The following is a 24,011-nucleotide window of genomic DNA, read 5'->3' as shown; positions in this document are numbered from 1 at the left end:
CCATCTTGCTCCAGCCTGGAGCCTCAGGGAGTTGTGGTGAATGTGAAGTTGATCTTCACTGGTTCTCTCCCCCTTGTGGAGCTAGAAAGGAGATGAAATCCATGATGGTCATGGTGGAGACCAAGTCATGCAACAAGGATGTTACCTCCAGGGTCTCCTTTTCCAGAGTAGAGGCTAAAACAAGTTTTTCCCTGGGATGAAGACACAGGGAAAGGAAGTTCCTTCAGTAGAGAGGATAAGCAAGTCAGACATCCACGTGGATACAAAGATAAGAGTCCACATCTCATTGATCTTCTTCCATGTCTAGGAGGAGGTGTAGTAGACCGAAGCTTGGGGCTTGGAGTCATCCCAGCCTCCCTTCCCTGTCCCATGGTATGAGTCTGCACAGCTAGTTCTTGAGGGGAGGGCCTTCCTCATCCACTCTTTCTTCACTAGCAGTCAGGGGTGTCTTGTTCTTTTGGAGGGCTTAGGAAGTTCCTCTCCAATGTTGCCCACATGGAAGTGTTGTACGTGGGGACAGGCTGTGCTGGAAGCTAAGCCAACTGCAGCACTCATTAGTGAGGATTGGGAGTTAAGCTGAGCCTAACTCTTTCCCTTCCCTTTAACATTACGTGACTCCTCGTCCCCGAGTGCCATTGCCCAAGAACCTGTGCGCCGGAACTAACAAAATCCTCCCTGACATATGGGCAGGCAACAGTGGGGGGCGCTGAGGCAAGAGGATCAAGTCACTCTTTCAAGGTCTCTCAAGTGATTGCTGGTGGTAGGAACCTGTTCCCAGGACTGTCCCACGAGCATCCTTCATGCCCCCTTTACTCCCATCATGGAGGATCCATCGGGGTACTTCCAAGTCCCTGATGTTGGTCTCTACTTAGTCCCAAGTCCTCCTCCACTGCCCTAGACCCTGACGTCCCTCGAGAGGGTTTGCTTGGAGGGTACATGGGGGCAGAGAGGAGAGCAGAACAACAGAGAGTCTGCACTCAGCTCCACAAACAAACAAGTCGACCATAGAGGTGGCGTGAAAGGAGGCAGTGTGCTGACAGGCGGGGGCTGCAGCAGGCGGGGGAGCCACATAAAGGAATGTTGTTCTAGAAAGCTGGGGCTGGGCACCGCTGGATGGACAGATGGCCTTTTATCCCACAGCCTGGGTCTTGCCTGAAAACTCTGTTTCTGCAAAGAGATGGTGCCCCTGGCTCTGTGTCCAGCTGGCCCTGCTCTATAGAGGCCCAGAGACAGATGGGGGCGCCAGGTGCTTCAGTGTGAGCAGGTAGGAATGGGCAGGCCTAAGGAGGAAGACGATGGTGGCAGGGCTGTGCCATAGCCACTTGTGGGTCCTCGAGAAAGCCTTCTTCCAGATGCTTCTTTGCAGAGAAGCTTTTTGTGTTAACAAGTCCACAGGACAATTTCCTCCAGGGAGCAGCCTCTTTGGAACTTCTACAATGAAGGCAGGAGACCTGCCTGCTTCCACCCCTACCACAATGTCCATCAGAAACCAGGTCCTGCTACCTTCTGAGGGATGGGCCTCATGCCCTAAGGAACCAAACCTTTCAAGGGACAAGTCACAGAACTCCAAAGCAAGCCTATCTTTTTTCCTCTTCATAGCCACTGCAGGTCCCTGTTCAGGCACTCTTGGTGGGAGGACAGGAGAGCCAATCAGACTGTGCTGAGGGACACCAAGTCTTCCCACACAGGAGATGTGGGGAGATGGACAAGAACTGGCCTGGCTCCTTTGGTCCTGCGTTCTGGCTCTTAAGAACTTGGCACTGTTTCTATTCCTGGAATGAACCCATCTGATAACATCATCTGTAACCCTACCACCAGAAACAGAAGCAAGCACAGGTGGACCACCCAGGACAGCAGAACAAGTGGCCAGGGATTTGAGTACCACAAACAATCTCCCAACAGCTCCTTAGGAGCCACCCTGAAGTTTCAGGGCCATTAATATTCTTTACCAAATCCGGCCCCTGACCTTAGCCATCCACAACCGTTTTTCTCCAGCCTCTAACTGCCAAGTTAGGGCACTGTTTCCAAGAGTCAAGCAGACATGTGCCTTTTTCCAGTGAATGCCCTCACTCAGGGATTTGGAGATGTCCATGGGGCAGGCTTGACCTGGATGTGGTCAGGGTGAACTAGGGGAGCTCTCTGAGGCTCACCCTGGGTGCCTCCTTACAAAATCCTGTCCAAGCCTGCAGTGCTAGGATGGGTGGGGACTGAGCTTCAACTGAGGACAGCAGCAGCTGCTACAGAAAAGGGTTGCTTAGCAATTTTCTTGGTAGATTTGATGGGACTCTGTCTCTACCTTACTTTTGAACTCAGACCTCAAGACACCTTAGGGAGGCTATCCACAGAAAATTACACTTAAGCCATACATGATCTCCTTACTGCCAACCTTAGTCACTAATGAAACAAATTTCAGATCTATCAAGAAACTTCAATCTGTAAAAACTTTCCTCAAAGTATTTTGCTTTGTTTTATTTTAAAGGAGAAGCAAGGCCATTTATTTACAAATAACCTCATTTGTCACTATTGTAGAAACAGCATTCCTAAACTTACCTTTTAGGATCAAATTAAAAAATAACCCTGGTAACTGAAAAACATTTTGAACTCAAAGATAATAAAAAAGCAGTGCGTCAAAACTTAAGGACAGGGTAGACAAGGATGGGCAACTTGGACATTGGCTACCTAAAATCGGGGGCTACAAAGGCAAGAAGTGACTGGCTTACAAGCTTTCAAGAGGGAGCTTACATCCAGAGGGTGTGGGGGAAGGTAGACTCTCCACTGAGTAGTATCCAATCTCTCTGGGCGGGGCTGATGAAAGGAGATGGGGATAGCATGTGGCACAATCGTGAATAATTACTATTAGGACTGACTGTGAGGGTTGGAAAAGTAAAGGTAGACATTTTGTAGCAAAAGGAGGGGAATGGTTGACTTTGCAGCCCAGGAGCAGAGGTCCCTGAGACCATGAAAGGAAAAGAGCGGAGAGCGGGACCCTACCCAGAGAAGCAGTGATGCCAGAGATGGAGGCAGAGAGGATGACATGGAGAGATAGAGTGGCTGGGGACTCTAAACCCAGAGAGGGAGAGGGGCTGTGTGCTGACGACTGGGGGCAGGCTTGCAGGGTATACTCTGTGGTTGGTTGATGATGCATGGAGGGGATTGTAACCATGGCAATGAAATGATATATGATAAGATGAATGTAAAACTAATGTTCTCCCATGTAAACTATCACATAATTCACAATAAAACATTAAAAATAAAAAAAGCATACATGTATAAAAGGAGCCCTCATAGTGCATTGGATAACAGACTGGGCTGCTAACTGCAAGGTTAGCAGTTCGAATCTACCAGTTGCTCCAAGATAGAAAGATGAGACTTTCTGCTCCCATAAAGATTTATAGCCTTGGAAACCCTATACAGAGTTGCTATGACTAGGAACCAACTAGATGGCATATAATCACCATCACGACCATACATGTGTAAAGCCAAACATGTGCCATATGATAACTGTAATATAAAGACAGTGGTTTGTAAATTAACTTTTCTTCTTTGTACATTCTTCTTTGTGTTTATCAGAACTTCATGGATGAATGATCATAGGGCATTGTATGGATAGACCACATTTTGTTTATCTGTTCATCTTTTGACGGTCACTTGGGTTGTTAGTACCCGTTGGGTATTTACATATATGTTGCTTTTTTTCCTCACTCAATGAAACCTTAAGCTTTACATATTAGATTCAACATCAGAATCTGTGTCACTGCTGGGGCCATATTTCTGAAATTTAACAGAGTCCTCAAGTGTTTGAGTGACAGAGATTGTTTCATGACACCATTGGGAAAGTTCCCATTCCGATGCAGCTATTTTGTTGTGTTTCTTTTCAGGCATTCGATCAGAGTTTATTCATGTGTGATTTCCACCAATTAACTATTTAGTGTTTATCTTCCCAACACTTTATTTTGAAAATTTTCCAACATGCAGCAAAGCTGAAAGAGTATCACCATGAACAACTGTATTCCTACTACCTAGATTCTACTATTCACATTTAAATATTACTTTTTAAAAACAGTCTTTAAAAGACTTGTATAAGGGGACCTGGGAAAGTTCATGGAAAATTTTCATTATTTTTAAATTTCATTTTTCCATTTTTCAAGCACCTTCATATATACCAGGAGTACTGGTGTGGTGCTGGGAGTTTGAACTGCAAGGTCGGCAGTTCAAGCTCACCGACTGCTCCTCGGAAACCCTATACAGGGTTGCTATGGGTAGGAACCGACTTGACGGTACTTCACAAAAACAACAACATATATACCAACATCTAATTTGCAACTGTGAGACCATATATTCCCTTAGGGTGACTACTAAGTCTGTGTTAACTTTGTTTGCCCACTCTTTGTGGGGGGGGGGGAAAGATGTCATTTTCATATAATTAAAAAAGCATAGATCTTAAATGCATAGGTTGAGGAATTTTGATAAATATGTATCTCCTTGTAGCCAAAGCCCCAAAATATTATACAGAACATTTCCATCACCCCAGAAAGTCCCAGAAATCTATTTTTAATAAGTTCCTCATGCAATTCTGCTCAAAGGAATTGGGGATGTGGCAGGTATTCAGGCCCCTTAGTAAAAGGGATAAGAAGTCTGAAGTTTACATGACTTTTCAAGAGCAGTGCCAGGTTCCCTGTTAGTAAACTCAGCAGTTTCCCTGTTCTACCTGCCTAGGGCAATTCAGGTATAGAGAAGTGAACCAACCAGCTGGCTGTGGCAACTGAGCAGGAGAGATCACAAGACCCACCCCAATGCCTGCCTTTTAGCTGCAGGACCTCTTGTAGCTACTCCTCCTCACCACGCCGCTGCTCAAGATCCCTGCATTCTTGGGCTGAAAGCACCACATTCCATGACCGCTGGACACCCACTCTGAACCCTCCATGGGCCTGTTTGTTGGTTCCCTCCCCTCCCACCAGCTTGTGTGGGCTTCGCTGTGGCACTTCCTCTCTGTGCCAGCCACTTGACCTCAGGGAACTCAGGCCCGGAGCTACCAGGCAGCCCCAGTCTCTGAAAGTCAACTTGCTTCACAGGGGTTCCCAACGCCACCCAGAATTGACTCTCAGCCCCTGCACTATCCTTTGCTTTTTCTAATGGAACTGATAGGAGAAGAATCTTGGCTGGAATGGCGCAGAGTGGGAAATGAATAACAAAAACCTGGTGTGGCACTACAGGTAAAAGCACTGGACCACAAGATCGGTTTGAACTACAAATTTGGTGGTGCAGATTCACCAACCGCTCCTTGGAAACCCTATACAGGATTGCTGAGTCGGTAACCAAATCAACAGCTCTTAAGAAAAACAACAACAAAAGTTAGTGATACAAACCACGCCTTCTACCATCCGAGCCTCCTCTTCATCACCTGCCTTTGACCTTTTGACCTCACCCACCTGGCTCAAAAACCACCAGGACCCCAACACCACTGGTGGCTCCTGCAAGTGCCAAGTGTGCAGATGCACCCCCTACAAGAAGAGCTGCTCTTCCTGCTACCCCGTGGGCTGTGCCAAGTGTGCCCAGGTCTGCATCTGCAAAGGAGCATCGGACAAGTGCAGGTGTTGTGCCAGATGTGGAAGAGACCTGCCCAGATGTAAATAGAGCCACCTGTACAAAGCTGGAGTTTTTATCTCATACAACCCTGACCCTTGTGTTAAATCCCTTTTGTAATGAAATTTATAAATGATAATAAATTGTGCCGGCTTAAAAAAGTGTATTAGTGATATCACTGGTACAGAATCAAGTCTAAAAATAGACCTAGAAACATATGTGGATGACTTGAACCGGACTCGATGGCACTTAACAACAACAACAAAAGTAGATCTGGTGTGGTGCTGTAGGGTAATGCACTAGACCACAAGATGGGTTTGAACTGCAGGGTCGGCAGTTCACACTCATCAGCTGTTCCCCGGAAACCCTATACAGGGTCACTATGTGTCGGAACTTACTCAACAGCACTTAACAACAACAACAATCATTTTATGGTTTTTTTTTTTTTTTTTATTGCTTTAAATGTTTTAACTAACAGGAATCGTTTTAGCATAAGGAGCAAAGATAGAAATTTGAACTTTGTATATTTTCAAATGACCAACCAGTTGTTGCATCATACTTAGGGAACAATTGGTTTTTTCCCAATGATTTAAAAATCTACCTTTGTTGTTTTTACTGGTAAGTGTTGTTGAGTAGGTTCCGACTCAAAGCGATCCTACGTAGGGTTTCTGAGGAGTGGCTGGTGAATTTGAACTGCTGACCTTGCAGTTCAAACTGACCTTGCCGTCCAAGTGCTTGTTGTGGTTGTTATGTGCCCGCGAGTCGGTTCCAACCCATAGCGACCCTGTACAGGGTTTCCGAGGCTGTAAATCTTTATGGGAGAAGAAAGCCTCATCTTTCTCCCGCAAAGCGGCTGGTAGTTTCAAACTGCTGACCTTAAGGTTTGCAGCCCGATTCATAACCACTACACTACCAGAGCTCCTTGTTGTTGCTGTTGTTAAGTGCCGTCGAGTCGGTTCCGACTCATAGCGACCCTGTACAGGGTTTCCGAGGGTGTAAATCTTTACGGGAGTAGAAAGCCTCATCTTTCTCCCGCGGAGCGGCTGATAGTTTCAAACCGCTGACCTTAAGGTTCGCAGTCCGATTCGTAACCACTACGCTACCAGAGCTCCTTACCAGAGCTCCTTAGCAGGTTATTAAAATAGTCCTGATTTTATGTAAAAAATCTTACTGTCAGCAAGGCCTTGATAAAATGACAGAACATGATATCCTTTGCTACATAAAAAATTTAAGGGTTTCATCTGGAGGGGGAAAAAAACATTAAACAAGTCAAAAGGCAAATGGAACTGGAAGAAAAATAGTGATACATATGATAGGAAATGAGCTAATATCCTTTCTGTATAAGGAGTGATTATAAATCCATAAGAAAAAGACCAACTATCTAATAGAAAAATGGACAAAGGAGATGAACAGGCAGTTTACCAAGATGGTGCAAATAGCTTAGAAACATACAAAAAGGCTTTAATCATCTCTCATACTGCAGTTGTTATTGCATGCTGAGAAGTTGGTTCGAGTCTTAGCGACACTATAGAACAGAGGAGAACTGCCTCCACAGAGTCTCGTAGACTGTAAATCTTCATAGGAGGAGAGCTTTTCTTCCACAGAGTGACTGGTAATTCACACACAAAAAAATTTAAATAGGGAGCAATTTTTTCACACTTTGGCAAAGATTAAAAATACTGACAATACACAGCATTGGTGAGAATATGGTGAAACAGGCATTCTGATATGCTTTTGGAGGGAGTTTAAATTGGCATCGCCTTTTTAAGAGGGTGATTTGTCAAAATCCATTAAAATACAAAATGTACACTAATGTATATTACAAATATATGTGAAATGATTAGGTAAGAATGTTTATGGGAGCAGTGATATATTAGGAAAAACACTCACTATTAAAAAGAGTAAAGTAAACATATATTGGTGATATGGGAAAAAAAAGTACAAAATATGTTATTAAGTTAAAAAAGCAGTAAGTCATAGAGCACTATATATCATGTAATTCTTCTTTGGGGGAAAAAAAGAGAGAATTATATGTATATCCCAAATCACCAAATCCACAGCAATTGAGTTGATTCCAATGCACACTGTTGTTAAGTGCCATCAAGTCATTTCTTACAGTGACTCTGTATACGGTTTCTAAGACACAGCTAGTAGGTTTGAACCATCAACCTTGTGGTTAACAGTCAAGTGCTGATCCTGCCGCACCGCACCAGGAGTCCTTATTCCAACTCATAGTGACCCTATATAGAGCTTCTAAGCCTATAAATCTTTACAGGACCAGATAGCCTCATCTTCCTCCCAAAGAGTGGCTGGTGAATTTGAACCACTGACCTTCTAGTTAGCAGCCCAATGTCTAACCCACAACGCCACCAGCGCTCCTTAATATATATTTGTGCATGTGTAAACTATTTCTGGGAGACTACACAGAAATTGTTGGTGGTATTTATGCAGGAACTACAATGGAATAGAAACTCATCCCCCCCCCCCCCCCATTTTCTTGTACTCTTTAAATTTCTGCCAACCATGTTCATACACAAGTATTACAACAGAAACAAGGGGGGGAAAGACAATCGTGCAATTTTAATCACCTGTGTTGTCCTTCTCTAACAAAGAGTACTGCTGCTGAATGGGAGAAACCTTTGAAATTGACCTCTAATGAAATGCCTTTAATGAGCATTAATTAGTATCTTTGTTGTTGTTGTTGTTAAGTGCTGTTGAGTCAGTTCTGACTCAGAGCGAACCTGTAGAGCTTCTGAGGAGCGACTTTGTGGCCCAGTGCTTATTCTACTGAGCCACACCAGGAGTATTAATTCATTCTTCTTAGGAATATTAGTTGATGCCAATTAAAAGAAAAGTTTTTGGGGCATGGTGGACTCGAAATAGTTCAGAATCAAGCTCCTTCCCAGCTCTTTTGGAAGGTATTGCGACTTGCATTTGGAGAGTCTACTTCACCCAGAATCTCAACTACGTGCAAGGGTCAATGGTCTGCAAATGCTGCTTTCAAACCTGTTTGATGAACTCCAACATGTCACCAACACTCACTTAAATGATGAGGTCAAATATGTCACCCTATACTTAAGTGACTTCTTTAAAGGAGGAAAAACAAGGAAAATCTAAGGGAGAAGCTTTGAAAAATCTCTTCTCCTTGGAAGGTCACCTCTTCTAGCTTGCTGTTTCAGAGGTAACTGCAGTTGTGGATAGCACAGCTTAGAAGGCCGCCCAGCGCTTTCCTGGAAGGCTGGCTGCTGACAGGGAGCTCTGCATGGCTGGCAGAAGAGCCAGACCCCGAGCTTTGGAGGACTGCTCTGACGAACTCATTCAGGCAGTACTTCCATCTTGGAGAAGAGCAGCAGAGCAACCACCTCCTAGGACCAGGGCTGCCGGGGCACTGGTGAAAGCATGGCACAATGTTGCCTTATGGCAGGTGTTCTGGGGATAAGGAGACTAGGAAGTTGCTTTGTCCTAAAAAATCCCTCCTGAGATACATGAGGGAAAGCGGACAGCAACTTTAGCTTAGTGGCTGCCTTCCAGACACAGTAATCCTCTTCCAGTATCAATGGAAGAGATGGAATTGTCCATCCTCCTGGGTACTCCTGCCAAACATGAATGACCTTCAAACAAACCAGACTTCTCTGAGAAAATAAGATCCCATATACAAGGTTGCTATGAGTCGGAACCGACTCGACAGCACATAAAAACAACAACATACAGGGAGAATTCTGGTGGTCATACATAACTGTGATTTCAGATTCCCTATAAATTGGCGATGTTGGCGGTTCAAACCCACTAGCTACTCCTTGGAAACCCTATACAGAGTCGCTATGGGTCTGAACCGATTCAACAGCACTTAACGACAACAACATTGTGCATAAAAGAGGTACTTCTCCTACCTGGGTAAATAAAAAATGTCCAAATTAAAGACTCTAGGGTATAGCCACAGCAAACAGGCTCCTCTCTGTTGTTGTTGTTAAGTGTCATGTTGTTAAGAGTCTTGTTGTGGTTGTTGTTAGGTGCCATCGAGTCGGTACTGACCCATAGTGACCTTATGCACAGCAGAACGAGGTGTGTGTAATTTAGACGAACCTTCACAAAGCCAACACATCATCCATCTAACCTAGTGACCTTCAGTCAGCTGCCCCATGGAAGGGCAGCTGTCAGGAGGTCAGAGTGCTTGACCCCTTGATTAATTACTAACTGAGCATGCTCAGGGGCAGTAACGTGTCAGGAGAAGGGCAGCATGTCCCCTCAGAAGCCGAGACACATTTCCACACATCACCCTAGAAGACTGAGGGAGTTTGTGAGCTATGGAGAGCAAACGTGTTCAGCCTGAGGAATGACCTCCTTCTGTGTTCAGAGGCCTGACTTCAGTCAGATCCAGCCAGAAGGATCAGAGCAGACCTGAAGTTGCATTTCACCGCTATTTCCAAAAGAAACCCATTTGTTCTAGCTTGGCTTAATCTCATGCCTAAGGTTTGTTGCTGATGGATAAATGGGGGGAGGGGGGGCCTCAAAAAGTTCGTGGAAAAATGAAATGAAAAGATGATGGAATTTTTACATAAACTTTTTTAAGGCCCCTCAGGCAGTGGTAATATTAGACACATGATGACCCACACTCTAGGACCTCTTGGAGCTACAGGTTCCTCATCTGTGAATTGGGAGCACTGATGTCTGCCTTACCTCCATTAAGGGTTCAAGTAGAAACTTATGGAACAATATTTTGAAAAATGTAAATCACTATACAAACTTTGAGCCCTGGTGTGGTGTTACACTGGACTGCTAACCTCAAAGTCAGCAGTTCAAACCCACCAGCTGCTCTCAGAAACCCTATACAAGGTTGCTATGAGTCAGAACCGACTTGACGGCACACAACAACAGCAACAACATACAAACTTCAGATATGTTACTACTACTTCTACAAGGTTAATGGGGATAATTGTCATCCAAGGTTTTCTTTTTTATCTGAGTCCCTGAAGATTCAAGTTACAAAGGGTAGCAGAAATCACTTTAATATAGAAATGAACTGACGGATACCTTACAAACTTAATCCTTACTCAAACACTGACCCACCACAGCCCTTCTAGACAAACTGTTCTTTCCTTGATGGCTGGAAGTTGCTATCATTTCACAATACACAATGTAATAAGATGCAACAAGAAACAGAAACCCTGCAAAAATACACAACATTTTATAAGGTCAACGAAAGTGATCATTACAACACCATTCTCAAATACGAATCAGGCAAATTTGTGCTGAAAGAAAAATCATCAACCTCTTCAAAAGAGAATGGCCTGCTTATCAAAGAATTAAGAGACCGTTTTAGAAAAATTTCCTCCCTCGTAATGAACATGCTGTGTATGTCCATTGTGAAGTTTAGAATGTCAATTTATTGCTGTTGTTGTTATTATTTAGGTGCAACTGGGTAGGTACCGACTCATAGCGACCCTATGCACAACGGAATGAAACACTGCCCAGGCCTGGGCTAACCTCACAATTGTAGCTGTGCTTGAGCCCATTGATACTGCCACTTTGCCAATCCATCTCACTGGGGGTCTTCCTCTTTTTCTTTGACCCTCCACCTTACCAAACATGATATGCTTCTCCAGTGATTGGTCCCTCCTGACAATATGCCTGAAGTATGAGAGATGAAGTCTGGCCATCCTGGCCTCCAAGGAGCACTCTGGCTGCACTTCTTCCAGCACAGATCTGCTTGTTTTTTTGGGCAGCCATGGCACTTTCAATATTGTCCTCCAACACTGTAACTCAAAAGCATCAATTCTTCTATGGTCTTCCTGATTCACTGTCCAGCTTTCACATGTATATGAGGTTATTGAAAATGCATGGCTTGGGTCAGGTGTACCTTAGCCCTCAACCTGATATCTTTGCTCTTCATTTTAAAAAGGTCTTGTACAGCAGATTTGCCTAATGCAATTTTCTCAGAAAAACCACACATATGCATAAAGACAACACTATTGCAGCCATTAGTGGTTCAATTTAAGAATCGTCAAGTAATTATAATCTTAAATTTGCTATCAGGCTAAAATAAACTTTAAAAATAGATTACTTGTTATAAGATAGTCATGGTCTCCCCTCCCTTTCCTATTTACTATAAAAATTTGGCCTTATCTAGGATACAAGGACTCTTCAATTTAGGTTTAAGGGTCAACTAAAATGTGTTACATCACCCTTGTCTCCATCCATAAGCCACTGCATTTGGCATTCCAAAGAATCTTGCCTGGAACAAGAGAAAAACACCACAGAACCAGGCTGGTCTGGTCTCTACCCTGATTCGGGCCAATTTGGGACCACAGAGGCTGTACTTATTCTGTTCAGGGTAGATGTTCCTTACCACTACACAAAGAGGTGTATTGCAGTGTGGGCCTTAACCTGACTTAAAAAATAAAAGTCTTTCTTTGATATTTGTGAGTGAATGGTGCTGCATTGCATTGTTGTTGTTGTTGTTAAGTGCCATAGAGTCAATTCAGACTCATTGCCACACCGTATAGGGTTTCCAAGGAGGAGCTGGTGGGTTTGAACTGCTGACCTTGTGGTTAGCAGTTAAGTGGTTGCATTGCACAGACTTTCATTACTACATAAGATGACTTATTTGCAACCAACAGGGTGATTGTGGGTTATTAACATTTGAAATTCATAAACGAAAGCTAGCTCTTACTAGAAGATTCCCTCAAAGCTTGAATTCCATTTTTCACAGGAAATATGGGCACTATACAATGATATGTTACTGAAGGAGGAAATCCAAGGTACATTGATGGAATTGGCAAAGAACAAGGCACCAGGAACTAATGGAATAAAAATTGAAATCTTTCAAGAAAGTGAGGTGGCACAGGAGGCACTCACTCATCTCTGCCAAGACATTTGGAAGACAAATATCTGGCCAACTGACTGGAAGAGATCCATATTTGTGCACATTCCAAAGAGAGATGACCCAATGCAATGCGAAAATCATTGGACAATCTCTTTGATATCCCATACGAGTAAAGTTTTGTTAAAGGTAATACAGAAATGGCTACAATCATACATTCACATAGAACTTCCAGAGGTTCAAGCTGGATTCAGAAGAGGCCATGGAACGAGGGATATCATTGCTGATATCTGATGGATCTTGGCTGAAAGTCGAGAATATCAGAAAGATGTTTACCTGTGCTTTTATTGACTATGCAAAAGTCTTCGATTGTGTGGATCATGATAAGCTAAGGACAACATTGTGAAGTATGAGTATTCCAGAACACTTAATTGTGCTCATGAGGAATGTGTACCTGGACCAAGAAGCAGTCATTCGGACAGAACATGGGAATACTGAATGGTTTAAAATCTGTATTCTTTCACCATACTTATTCAACCTGTATGCTGAGCAAATAATGTGAGAAGCTGGGTTCTATGAAGAAAAATGTGGCATCGGGATTGGAGGAAGACTCATTAACAACCTGCGATATGCAGATGATACAATCTTGCTTGCTGAACATGAAGAGGGCTTAAAACATTTACTTATGAAGATCAAAGAGCACAGCCTTCGGTATGGATTACATCTCAATGTAAAGAAAACAAAAATCCTCACCACTGGACCAATAAACAGCATTCTTACCAACAGAGAAAAGATTGAAGTTGTCAAGGACTTCATTCTTCTTGGATCAACTATTAACACTCATGGAAGCAGCAGTCAAGAAATCAAACGACGTATTGCATTGGGCAAATCTGCTGTGCAAAACCTTTTTAAAGTGTTGAAGAACAAAGATGTCAGCTTGAGGACTAAGGTGCGCCTGACCCAAGCCATGGTATTTTCAATAACCTCATATGCATGTGAAAGCTGGACAGTTAATAAAGAAGCCCATAGAAGAATTGATGCTTTTGAGTTATGGTGTTGGAGGAGAATATTGAAAGTGCCATGGGCAGCCAAAAGAACCAATAGATCCGTTTTGGAAGAAGCGCAGCCAGAATGCTCCTTGGAGGCCAAGATGGCCAAACTTTGTCTCTCATACTTCGGACATAGTGTCACGAAGGACCAGTTGCTGGAGAAGGATATAATGCTTGGTAAGGTGGAGGGTCAGAGAAAAAGAGCAAGACCCCCAATGAGATGGATTGGGCAATTGGCAGCATCGATGGACTCAAGTGTGGCAACAGTAGTGAGGTTGGCTCAGGATCAGGCAGTGTTCTGTTCTGCTGTGCATAAGGTCGCTGTGGGTTGGTACCGACTCGATGGCACCTAACAACAACAACAATGCAATGAGATAAGTAATGTTGGAAAAGTCCTATTGGGTACAGGAAAATACAGAACACTGGAAATTGACTCTTTTAAAGGAGGAATTATGACTAGTTTGTTATGATAACTATCATTTTATTTTCGATTGTATAGCTCAGTCTAAGTACATAGTCACATGTACTTAATATCATCAGAATTTCTAGCTTTTTCTAGTTTTTCTATAACAGGACTTTTAAGACATTTTGCACAGATTGTAGTTTCAAATCTATTAAGAGACATTTCCCCCAAATGTGCTGTGTTATGTTGCTAGTTAAATATCTTGCAAAATGTGGTCAAGGAATTAAAAACAAAGTATTTGGATAATGATGCTTTGGGGCAATGCTTCAGAATATATAATCTTCAGCATAAGGTTTTAAAATTTTAAATTATAACTTTATGAGTGTTGTTAGCATCAAGTTTGGTGTTGTTCACAATTCTGTTGTATTTCTGAGCTCATTTACCACTGGAAAGCAAGACCAGAGGGGCGTGTGGTCATTAGAGCCTTCTGTCCACCTCAGATGGACCAGGATTAGAGAAGATTGAGACTGCATGCTTTAGAGAAATTGCCACAAAAAGAGTTGTTGTTGTTGTTGCTAAGTGCCGTTGAGTCGATTCCGACCCATAGCGACCCTGTATAGGACTTCCGAGGAGCAGTTAGTGAGCTTGAACCGCCAACCTTGCAGTTCAAACAGCTTTGCTGTCTGGCGCACTAACCCACAGTGCCACACCAGGACTCCACAAAAAGAGTAAAGGTCTGGAAATGCAGGCAGCCTGGATCAAGCTCCTGCTGTCATTCAGGCACCTACAACCCCATGGGGACTAAATCACAATCCTACGAACCATGTGGGTTCTTAATTGGTGTTTTCTATGGTGAACTTGTCATCTAACACTAGTATGTGGTTCATGCTGAGGAGTGAATTGAAATGGCTTGGTACGGATGACATTTTGCCAACTCCTTGTGGTTACCAATACCCAAAGGCAGAGGCAGAAATGAGAGACTCGCATGACAGTCTTGTATCCTTTCCATCAGCCCCCAAACTGTGACGCATCATGCGTGTACTAATATTTCCACCTTCCTCGTCAATTATGCACACCGTTCAGTTCTCCAAGCAGCTCACTCATCCAGCCAGCCAAACATTTATATTATGTTCTTGTTGGCAACCAAGACGAATCAGACACTTCCAGTCCTCAGAAAAGTTTATCGTTTAGTGGAGAAGATAAGCCATAGAGTCAAGAATACAATAAATAAAGAAGAAAGTCATACCTGTTGCTAAATAGATAGGAGTAGAATGCTAAGAGAGTTTGGCAGAAGGCAAAAACTCTTCTAGCTGGGGAAGAAGGAAGGGGAAGCTGTAGAGAAGTAGCATTTGAGCTGCATTTAAAGAGGTAGTATTGGAGAGTCACTGAAGAATTAGGGCATCGCTGCAACATAGCCGGAGCTAGCTTTGCTGTTAAGTGTTGTTGCGTTGGTTCCAACTCATAATGACCCTGAATAGAGTTTCTGAGGAGCAGCTGGTGGGTTTCAACCGCCAACTCTGTGGTTCACAATCTAAGGCCTTTCCTACAGCACCACACCAGGACTCCTGAGTTCTCTTTAGGAAGATTCATAGTCAACCTTCCTAAATGCAGACGGTAGTACCTGGGGAAGCCCTCCTTAGAAGACTGCTGAAATACTGAGGCTAATAGGGTTCTGGTGGGAGGAGGGGTGTGGTGGGGGCATGTCCTAGAGAAAGACTGTAGATTGCCATGTGGCCCGTCATGCTCTTGGCTCTTGCTACCTCCCATTCTTTCCCCTCCAGTTGTCTCTGGCTTCTCTAGGACACAGAAGGCAATGGAGACAGTTGCTGTTAAGAATAAGGAAAACATGGAAAGCCTCCAAGACAAGAGTGGTGAGTGAAAGAAGCCAGACAGCAGAGGACATACTGTTTCCTCCCAGTTAAAGGAAGTTCAGAGTTAGGTAAAACTATCTATCTTACGATGATGGCGGTCAGGACAATGGTCACCTGTCAACTGGGAGGAGAATGAACCTGCCATAGGTGATAGAATGTTTATTATCATCAGGGTGGAAACCTATGTAAAAAAACCACTGAGCTGTACAGTTTAGATCTGTGCACATTTCTGTGAAGTGAGACGAGAGAGAACCCAGCAGTGGAGCCTGAGAAACAATGACCAGCGGTGAAGCAGAATAAGGGCTCACCAAAGATGTCTCTGGTAGTCAAAGGAGCTCTGGTAGCATAGTGGTTACGAATCAGGCTGCAAACCTTAAGGTTAGCAGTTCAAAACTATCAGCTGTTCCACGGGAGAAAGACAAGGCTTTCTGCTCCCATAAAGATTTATAGCCTTGGAAACCCTGTACAGGGTCACTATGAGTTGGAACCAACTCCACGGCACATACCAACAACAATAAAAGATATCTAAGTCCCATTTCCTGGAACCAATCAATGTGCTGTTTGGCATGGCAAAAGGGAATCTGCAGGTGTGATTAAATTAATCATCTTGAGACCTGAGATGGGAAGGTTACCCGGATTATCCAGGGGTGCATGATGTAATCACAAGGGTGCTTGTGTAGATAAAAGGTGGAGGTATGAGAGAAAAACAGGCAGAGGCAGAACTGTGATGACCAGAAAGTCAGCATCAGAGTGACAAGCCTGCTGGCTGGGAGCCAGGGGCCGAGGAATGAATGATTGATTTTAGAGCATGACCTCCACAAATAGGAAAAGGCAAGAGAATGGATTGTCCCTTAGTGTCTCCCCGTACCCCCTGCACAAAGGAACATGCCCTGCTGACCTATTTTAGACATCTGACCTCCAAAACTCTATTAGTTTTCTTCTATAAGAGGGTAAATTTGTGATGCTTAAAGTGACTACTTTCTCAGAAATTAGTTACAACTGGAACAGGAAGCTACTACTGTTTGAAAGGAGTCCTGGCGTGGTGCTGCAGGTTAATGCACTGGACTGCAAAGTCAGTTTGATCCACAAGGTCAGTGGTTGAAGCTCACCAGCTGCTCCTCGGAAACCGTATACAGGGTCACTATGGGTCGGAACCGACTCAACGGCACTTCACAACAACAAGTGGTAGAAATGCAATGAAGCATGGTAACCTGGAGCCAAGGGGAAGAAGTGGAGACAGGGCCACCATGTCCAGAAGTGCTGTTGGACCAGGTAAGATGGGGGAGCAGTGACTATCAGGTTTAGGGAGGTGAAGGGCACTCAGTGGAGTCGTGGGCACTAAAGTCTCACTGGAGTGGGATTAAGAGAGAACCACCACAAAAAAACACTAACACTTACAGGTCACAGTGCCCCTGTAAGCAAGAAGGGGGTGATCATCACATGTCTGCCTAAATAAATGAGGACCACTTATGGAACGACAGTGACTGAGTGTCATCAAAAAAACAAGAAAGGGACACTGGATGGGTGTTGTTCAGGCGTCAGTCAGGTTATTTCCTGGAACGCTTCCAAAGAAAGTTATTCTAGTGTTTCTGGGATTCCTGTTGATTTCTTATTTCCCCCAGAGCATCCCGATTTGGGGTCTCTCTCCCCGATTCTGGGTCTTAAATCTTCATTTACTGATTTCAGTGGTGAGTCCTGGGACTCTTGGAGCCTGTGTTTACCTAAGTGTGAGCATGGAATTACAGTGACCCTGTGCCTGATATTCTACATGGTAGCCTCACTGGTTCTGGGGTCAGCTTCCAGGGAAGACTCACTGGTACACATCAGGCCAGAGTTTGGAAGGCCCTAGGAGGCAGGGACAGACCATGACTGCTGACTGGCCAGGTAGCCTCCATTGGAAAGCCTGCCTTTTAGCCGAGTGGCTCTCTCTCTCCTACAGTTAGCTGAATTCTCATGGCCACTCCACTCTGCAGGTAGGGGCAGTCTGACAAGTTTGCCAAGAATCAGCTTCTATCTGAGCTTGAGATGTTCCAGAGTCTGGGGTAGGGCAAGAACCCCAAGTCTTCCTGTACTTAAAGATTCAAGTCCTGAAGCTCAGAGTGACCAGAGCTCCCTGTGGCAAAATTTGTAGGTTTGCCAGCTGCTCAGAGACAGACATGCCCCCTGTGGGACTGGGATATGGCACCTAGAGATAGTCCCATCAGACACTGGGGTCACCCTGATACGAGTGGATAAGGAATTGACTTCCTCCAGGGTCTCCTCAAACAGGGCTGTTACTCAGCTGGCATGGTATTATGTTTGCCCATGGGAAGAGTTCTCAAGGTCTGTGTGTCCAAAGCGAGCAAGTCTGAGCCATTTTCTGACAGTTCTTATCCTATGGGCCAGAAGGACCCCTGTAGGGTGTGATAAAAGCTGTCTCTCTCTCTCACTATTTTCACACACAAATTCACCTCTGTCATCAATTGCCTTTTCCCCAAGTGTGGCATGCACTCCGCTTATGGTGTGTAGGATGATCTTAGGGGATGTCAAAAATGATTTCTTATTCTAATCATTCTATATTTATTTTCTAGAGTCCTGGTGTGACACTGTAGGATAAGCACTGAACTGCTGACTAAGGTCAGTGGTTCAAACCCACCACCTGCTCCTCAGAAGCCCTATACATGGTTGCTGTGAGATGGAACCGACTCGATGGCACTTAACAACGACATATTTATTTCTAGCACCCGTCTATCAGTTTGTTGTGCTGTGGTGAACAACTGTATGTTGCTATAATGCTGGAAAGTAGACCATACCAGGGGTATTTCAAATACCAGCAGGGTCACCCACGATGGGCGGGTTTCAGAAACGCTTCCGGATGAAGACAGACTAGGAAGAAAAGCCTACAGACCTACTTCCTACTTAGTTGATGAAGGCTCATAACAGACTATGTTCAATGCAGTGCTGGAGGATGAGGTCCCTAGGTTGGAAGGCATAGACTGTCTGCAGCAATGCATTCCAGCATACCAACAACTGTGAAGGTGGGACAGGAACAGCCACTCATGCCTTTTGCTGTACACAAGGTTGTCAGGAGTCAGATGCGAATGGACCACAAGTAACAACAGCAGCACAAATTTAAGGTGTGTGTAAAACCTGTGATTTTGCTGGTAGTATTGCCTACGCTGTAAGATAAGCAGTCGACCACAAGGTCGGTGTAAACCGTGAGGGTCGTGGTTTAAACTCACCAACCATTCCTCGGAAACCCTATATAGAGTCACTATGGGTCGGAACCGACTTGACAGCACTTAACAACAACAATTGCTTATGATGAGTCAATGATAAAGCAAAAAGTGAATCTGTTTAAAGATTAGTAGTAGATGTAATATTGCAAACCAAGCTAATACAAAGTCACGCTGTTGAATTGATTCCAGTTCATAGTTACCCTAGAGGACAGAGCAGAACTGCTCCCTAGGGCTCATGTAAGAACAGAGTTCCTCCAGCATCAGTGTGTCACCCTACGAGGAACTCTCTTCTTAAGCCACACTCTAAGGCTCTTGGCTCTAGAACACAGTTACAATGTAGGTTGGGTCCCTGAACCATACCACAACACAGACAATCCCTAGTCTTCTTGTCCGAGATGCTCTGATTTTCTGCATTTTAGTTGTAATTATGATGTAAGCTTCTGCCTTCTCAGTCTGATTTAACAGCAAACATCAACCTCCAAGATTAAACTGGGCTCCTGCCCACAGAACATAAAGTTCTGGCTTTCTGTCTGGGAACTCACAAATCCACTCTTTTTCTCCCCATGGTCATAGTCATCCTAATGTAAGTTATTGTGGCCTGTTGCCTGGACCATGCAGTGGCCTCCTGGTCTCCTGACATCTACATTTACCCCCTATGTACTTTTTTTTTTTTTTTTTGTTTTTTTGTACTGTAGCCTGGGTCCTCTTCCAAAGATGCAAATCTGACCATGCCACACCCCTGCTTAAACACCGTCCCTTACTTCCAGAGGCTCTTCCAAATCCTGACCAAGGCTTACAAAGTTCTGAATAGTTTGGATGTGGGATCTCACCCCACATTATTCTCCCTCACCCACCAGACTCAGGTCACACTGGTTTAATTTTTGTCCCTTGACTGTGTCAAATCCTTTTCCTTCAGAACCTTCTTCACACATGCTCTTCCCTCTGGAATGTTCTTCCTGGCTCACTTTACCTGGCTAAATCCTATCTAATGTTTTAGCTCTCTAAATAATTATCTGTTTCTCAAGAAAGCTCTCCATGAACTCATTCCCCCAAGTCTGGGGTACCCCTGAACCACATTCTGACAGCCCCATTAAATCATTACTGGGCAGTTAACATATTCCATCCCCTCTCATTAGCCTGTCGGTTCCACATAGACAGGAATCACATTGGTTTTGTTCGCTGGTGCCTCCTCCCCAGTGCCAAGCACAGTGCTGTCCATCAATCACTAAATGACCAAGTGAGTGAGTGAATAAATGATGGAAGATTTAGGCAAGGCCAACTCAATGAGGAGTCAACTGGAGCAGAGAGAGGTAAATCCTTCCTTCCAAAGAACTAACAGCACTTGTTAGGCCCATCTGGAAAGCAAGAGCTTAGTAAGAGGTGAGCAGCTGTTAGTTCATTTCCAAAGATGGTGGCCCAAGCCTACCTGGAGCCCTGTGAATGGGGCCTATCTCTCCTGATGGGGACAGCATCAGCTTTGGAGACAGATACGCTTGGTTTCCCCCTTAGCTGTTTGACCTTGGACAAATTCCACATGCTAAAATGGGAATAACAATATGAGGAGGTTTAAAAAGTCGGTGGGAAATGGAATGATAAGAGCATGGAATTTTCCCACAAACTTTTTGAAGCCCACTTGTACATACCCTAGGGCCATCAGATGGAGGCTTAAATACCAGAGAACCTGAACTGTATGGCAGCATACACTTTCACACACAACCTGAATTTACAGGGCGAATCCCTTTATGCTGAAAACCCAAATTACTCCTTGTCCTCTCCTAGACCCCCAGGCCAGCGCTGAGGACAAAGGATGGAGGGACCTCTCTCTCCAATCACACTCTCCACCCACTCAGCTGAGCTAAGCGCAGGGTTAAGGAAACCCAAGCTAGCTGAGGAGAGCAACCCACCAACACTTGTTGGAAACAGGAGTGGGGTGGGGGTGTGGCGGGGGAAACAGGTGAATCTTGGAACCTCTCTTGTGAACAGAAATGGGGGCAGTTGCAAAGAGGAGAGAGACTGAGGGAAGAGGAAGGGAACTGGGGTGTGTGAGGAGGGGTGGGGCCAGTAATCGTAACCCACATTGTCAGATGGCAGAGGCTGCAGAGGCAACAGGTAGAAAGGTGATAACTGAAGAGGTGGGTGAATTAGAGGCTGGAGTAGGGTCGCAGAACACCTGTTACCTGGAGAGAGGGGGGAGCTGGGAGGAGCGCCGAGGCTGTTACCTCGGGTCCCTCCTAGAGCGCAGGTGAATGGGGCTCACCAGGGACCGGGGACTGGAGAGGGCAAGCGGGGGGCGCGGGGAGGTACCCTGGATCGGCTGTACCTGCGGGTCCCCTCGCAGCTCGCCCACGTAGTACTGCTCCAGCCACCGGCGCGCATTGGCAGAGTGCCGGTGCGGCGGCCCGTCCAGGTCGGCGCTAATATCCTGGCCAGCCCGCGCCTGCAGCAGCTGCTCGCCACCCGGGTGTTGCCGCACGAAGCCGGTCAGGTCGTAGAGACGGGCACCGCAGCGGACCCAGCAGAGGCCAGCCTCCAGGTGCCTCTGGACGTCGGCGGACGAGAAGGAGGTGGAGAGGGGCGGAGCGGGGGCCATGACCGGAGATGGCAGCTCGTAGCTCGAAGCGCTGGAGTCTGCTCGGCGGCCGCCCAGCGCGCCTCTAACAGCCCCGGCGCCCGGGCAGGCGCGCCGGGCCCGCAGCCACGGCACCTGCTCATTTGCATGCTGTGCTTCCATTGGCCGCTTCGCTGGACGCGGCCAGAGCCGGGAGCTGCCCCCGCCCCATTGGCCCGCCGGACGCTCAGGCGACCCAAGAGGGGACGGGCAGGCGCAGGTGGCCCTGGGCAGGTAGAGGGCGCGCCGGCCAGGTATATTCCGTTGCAAGAGGAAAGCGAAGGCGGCGGGCGACAGCAGGGGGAGCAAGTCAATCTCATGGAGGATGTCTGTCCAGATCGATATGGAGTAACTCCTGTTACTGCTTCAAAAGTAATACTCCTTCGAGCGCAAAATTTAAGGCGGCGCCCCAAACTCAGTAATAGAGATAAAGAATATTTTCATATGATATTTGAAATAAATTATATCGACAAACCACAGCCCTTAGGTTGGCAAAGTGTTTTTGTACAAGTTTCATTGGTATTAGTGAGGCAGGATCATGAAAGTGCAGGGTTAGATCTCATCTTTATTGTAAAAAGTTTCTACGGATTTTTTTTGGTATAAATTTTGAATTCTTAAAATTGTGTACAAATATAGACACTAAAACATTCGCCAGCACAACTTCTACAATTACAACTCAGACGTTGACACTTTTCATGTTGTGCCACCATCATTCCTATCCTTTTCCAAAATGCTACACCACCATTATCACAAATTCAATGTCCCCCAAACAAAAACTCCTTTCCCTCCTCTCTTTAACCCTTGAACAAAATCACCTACCGTCACTGAGTGATTCCAACTCATAGCAACCTTGTATAGGGTTTTTGAGGCTGTAAATATTTAGGGAGCAGAAAACCTCAATCTTTCCCCTGCAGAGCAGCTGGTGGATTTGAACTGCCAACCTTGTGCTTATCCCACAGTGCCAATAGGTCCTTCAACCCCTTGTTGTTGTTGTTGTTAAGTGCCATCGAGTCGGGTCCGACCCATAGCGAACCTGTACAGGGTTTCCGAGGGTGTAAATCTTTACGGGAGTAGAAAGCCTCATCTTTCTCCCGCGGATAGGCTGGTAGTTTTGAACCGCTGACCTTAAGGTTCGCAGCCCGATTCGTAACCACTACGCTACCAGAGCTCCTTCAACCCCTGGTAACCACTAATAATACTGGTTTCTATATATTTGTTTTTTTCATGTTCTTGAGATCATACAGTGTCCTTTTTCAACTGACTTATTTCACTTTACATGTTTTTGATGTTCTTTTATGTTGTGGTATGCGTCAGAACTTCATTTCTGTAAGACGGTGGCATAATATTCAATTGTATGTATATACCACCTTTGTTTATCCATTCATCTGTTTATGGACATTTGGTTGTTTCCACCTATTGGCTCTTGTGTAAAGTGTTGCAATGATATAAAGGCAAGAAGTGACTGGCTTACAAGCTTTCAAGAAGGAGCCTACTAACAGACGGGGTGGGGGAAGATAGAATCATCACTGAATGATTTCCAATCTGTTGGGACCGGGCTGGTGAAAGGAAATGGGGAAAAGACTCTTGTGTACAATAATGAATAATTGCCATCAGGACTGATTGTGAGGATAGGAAATTATACAGGTAGATGTTTTTTGACAAAAGGAGAGTGATTTGATTTTGTAGCCCAGAAGCAGAGGTCCCTGAGACCATCAAGTGAGAAGAACAGAGAGCGGACTCCTACCCAAAGAGGCAGTGATGCCAGGGATGGAGACGGAGACGATGGTGGGGACAGATGGAGCAGATGGGGACACTGGACTCAGGGAGGGAGAAGGGCTGTGTGCTGGCGGCTGGAGGGCAGGCCTTGTGGTGTACCCTTTGGTTATCTGATGATGCATGGAGGGGATTGTAATAATGACAATGAAATGAAATACGATAGGACGAGTGTAAAGCTGATATTCTCCCAAGTAAACCTCGCAATAAAAACTTAAAAAAAAAAAAGATAATGAATATTTTTCTGGGAACTTTTTTAAAGCCCCCTCAAATGTCTATTTAAATAGGAATTCCAGGAGAGATAGAATAGAGAATAGTGAAAAAATAATATCTCCAATTTTCTCTTCAATATCTATTAGTATCTAAGAATTCACTAGAATTAAAAATATGATCATATTCAAAGTGCTGCAATGAACATTGGTGTACAGATTTCTGTTGGTGTTCCTGCCTTCACTTCGTCTGGGTATTTACCTAGAATTAGGATTGCTAGGTCATAAAATCATTAGATGTGGGAAATGATGATTGTTTACATTCCCATCAGCAATGAATGAGGGTTTCTGTTTCTCCACAACCTCATTAACATTTGTTTCCCATTTCGGTCATTGTTATTCTGATGGAGACGAGGTGCTATCTCATTTTGCTTTTGCTTTTCATTATTCTAATGGGGTCTTCTAAGGTCCTCTTTA

General features: G+C 44.8%; 1 protein-coding gene across 1 annotated transcript in view; it reads right to left on the bottom strand.

The window, feature by feature from the left end:
• FA2H (fatty acid 2-hydroxylase) overlaps nt 1-21,534 on the bottom strand; it is a 60,107-nt gene extending 38,573 nt beyond the window's left edge. The window contains exon 1 of the mRNA XM_006860171.1: nt 21,265-21,534. Coding sequence (XP_006860233.1) covers nt 21,265-21,534 — 270 coding nt within the window. The remainder of the gene's footprint in view (nt 1-21,264) is intronic.
• Nucleotides 21,535-24,011: the final 2,477 nt, after the last annotated feature.

This window comes from Chrysochloris asiatica, unplaced genomic scaffold, assembly GCF_000296735.1.
Source record: "Chrysochloris asiatica unplaced genomic scaffold, ChrAsi1.0 scaffold00037, whole genome shotgun sequence".
Lineage (NCBI taxonomy): Eukaryota > Metazoa > Chordata > Mammalia > Afrosoricida > Chrysochloridae > Chrysochloris > Chrysochloris asiatica.
This window is presented reverse-complemented; position numbering and strand designations above follow the sequence as displayed.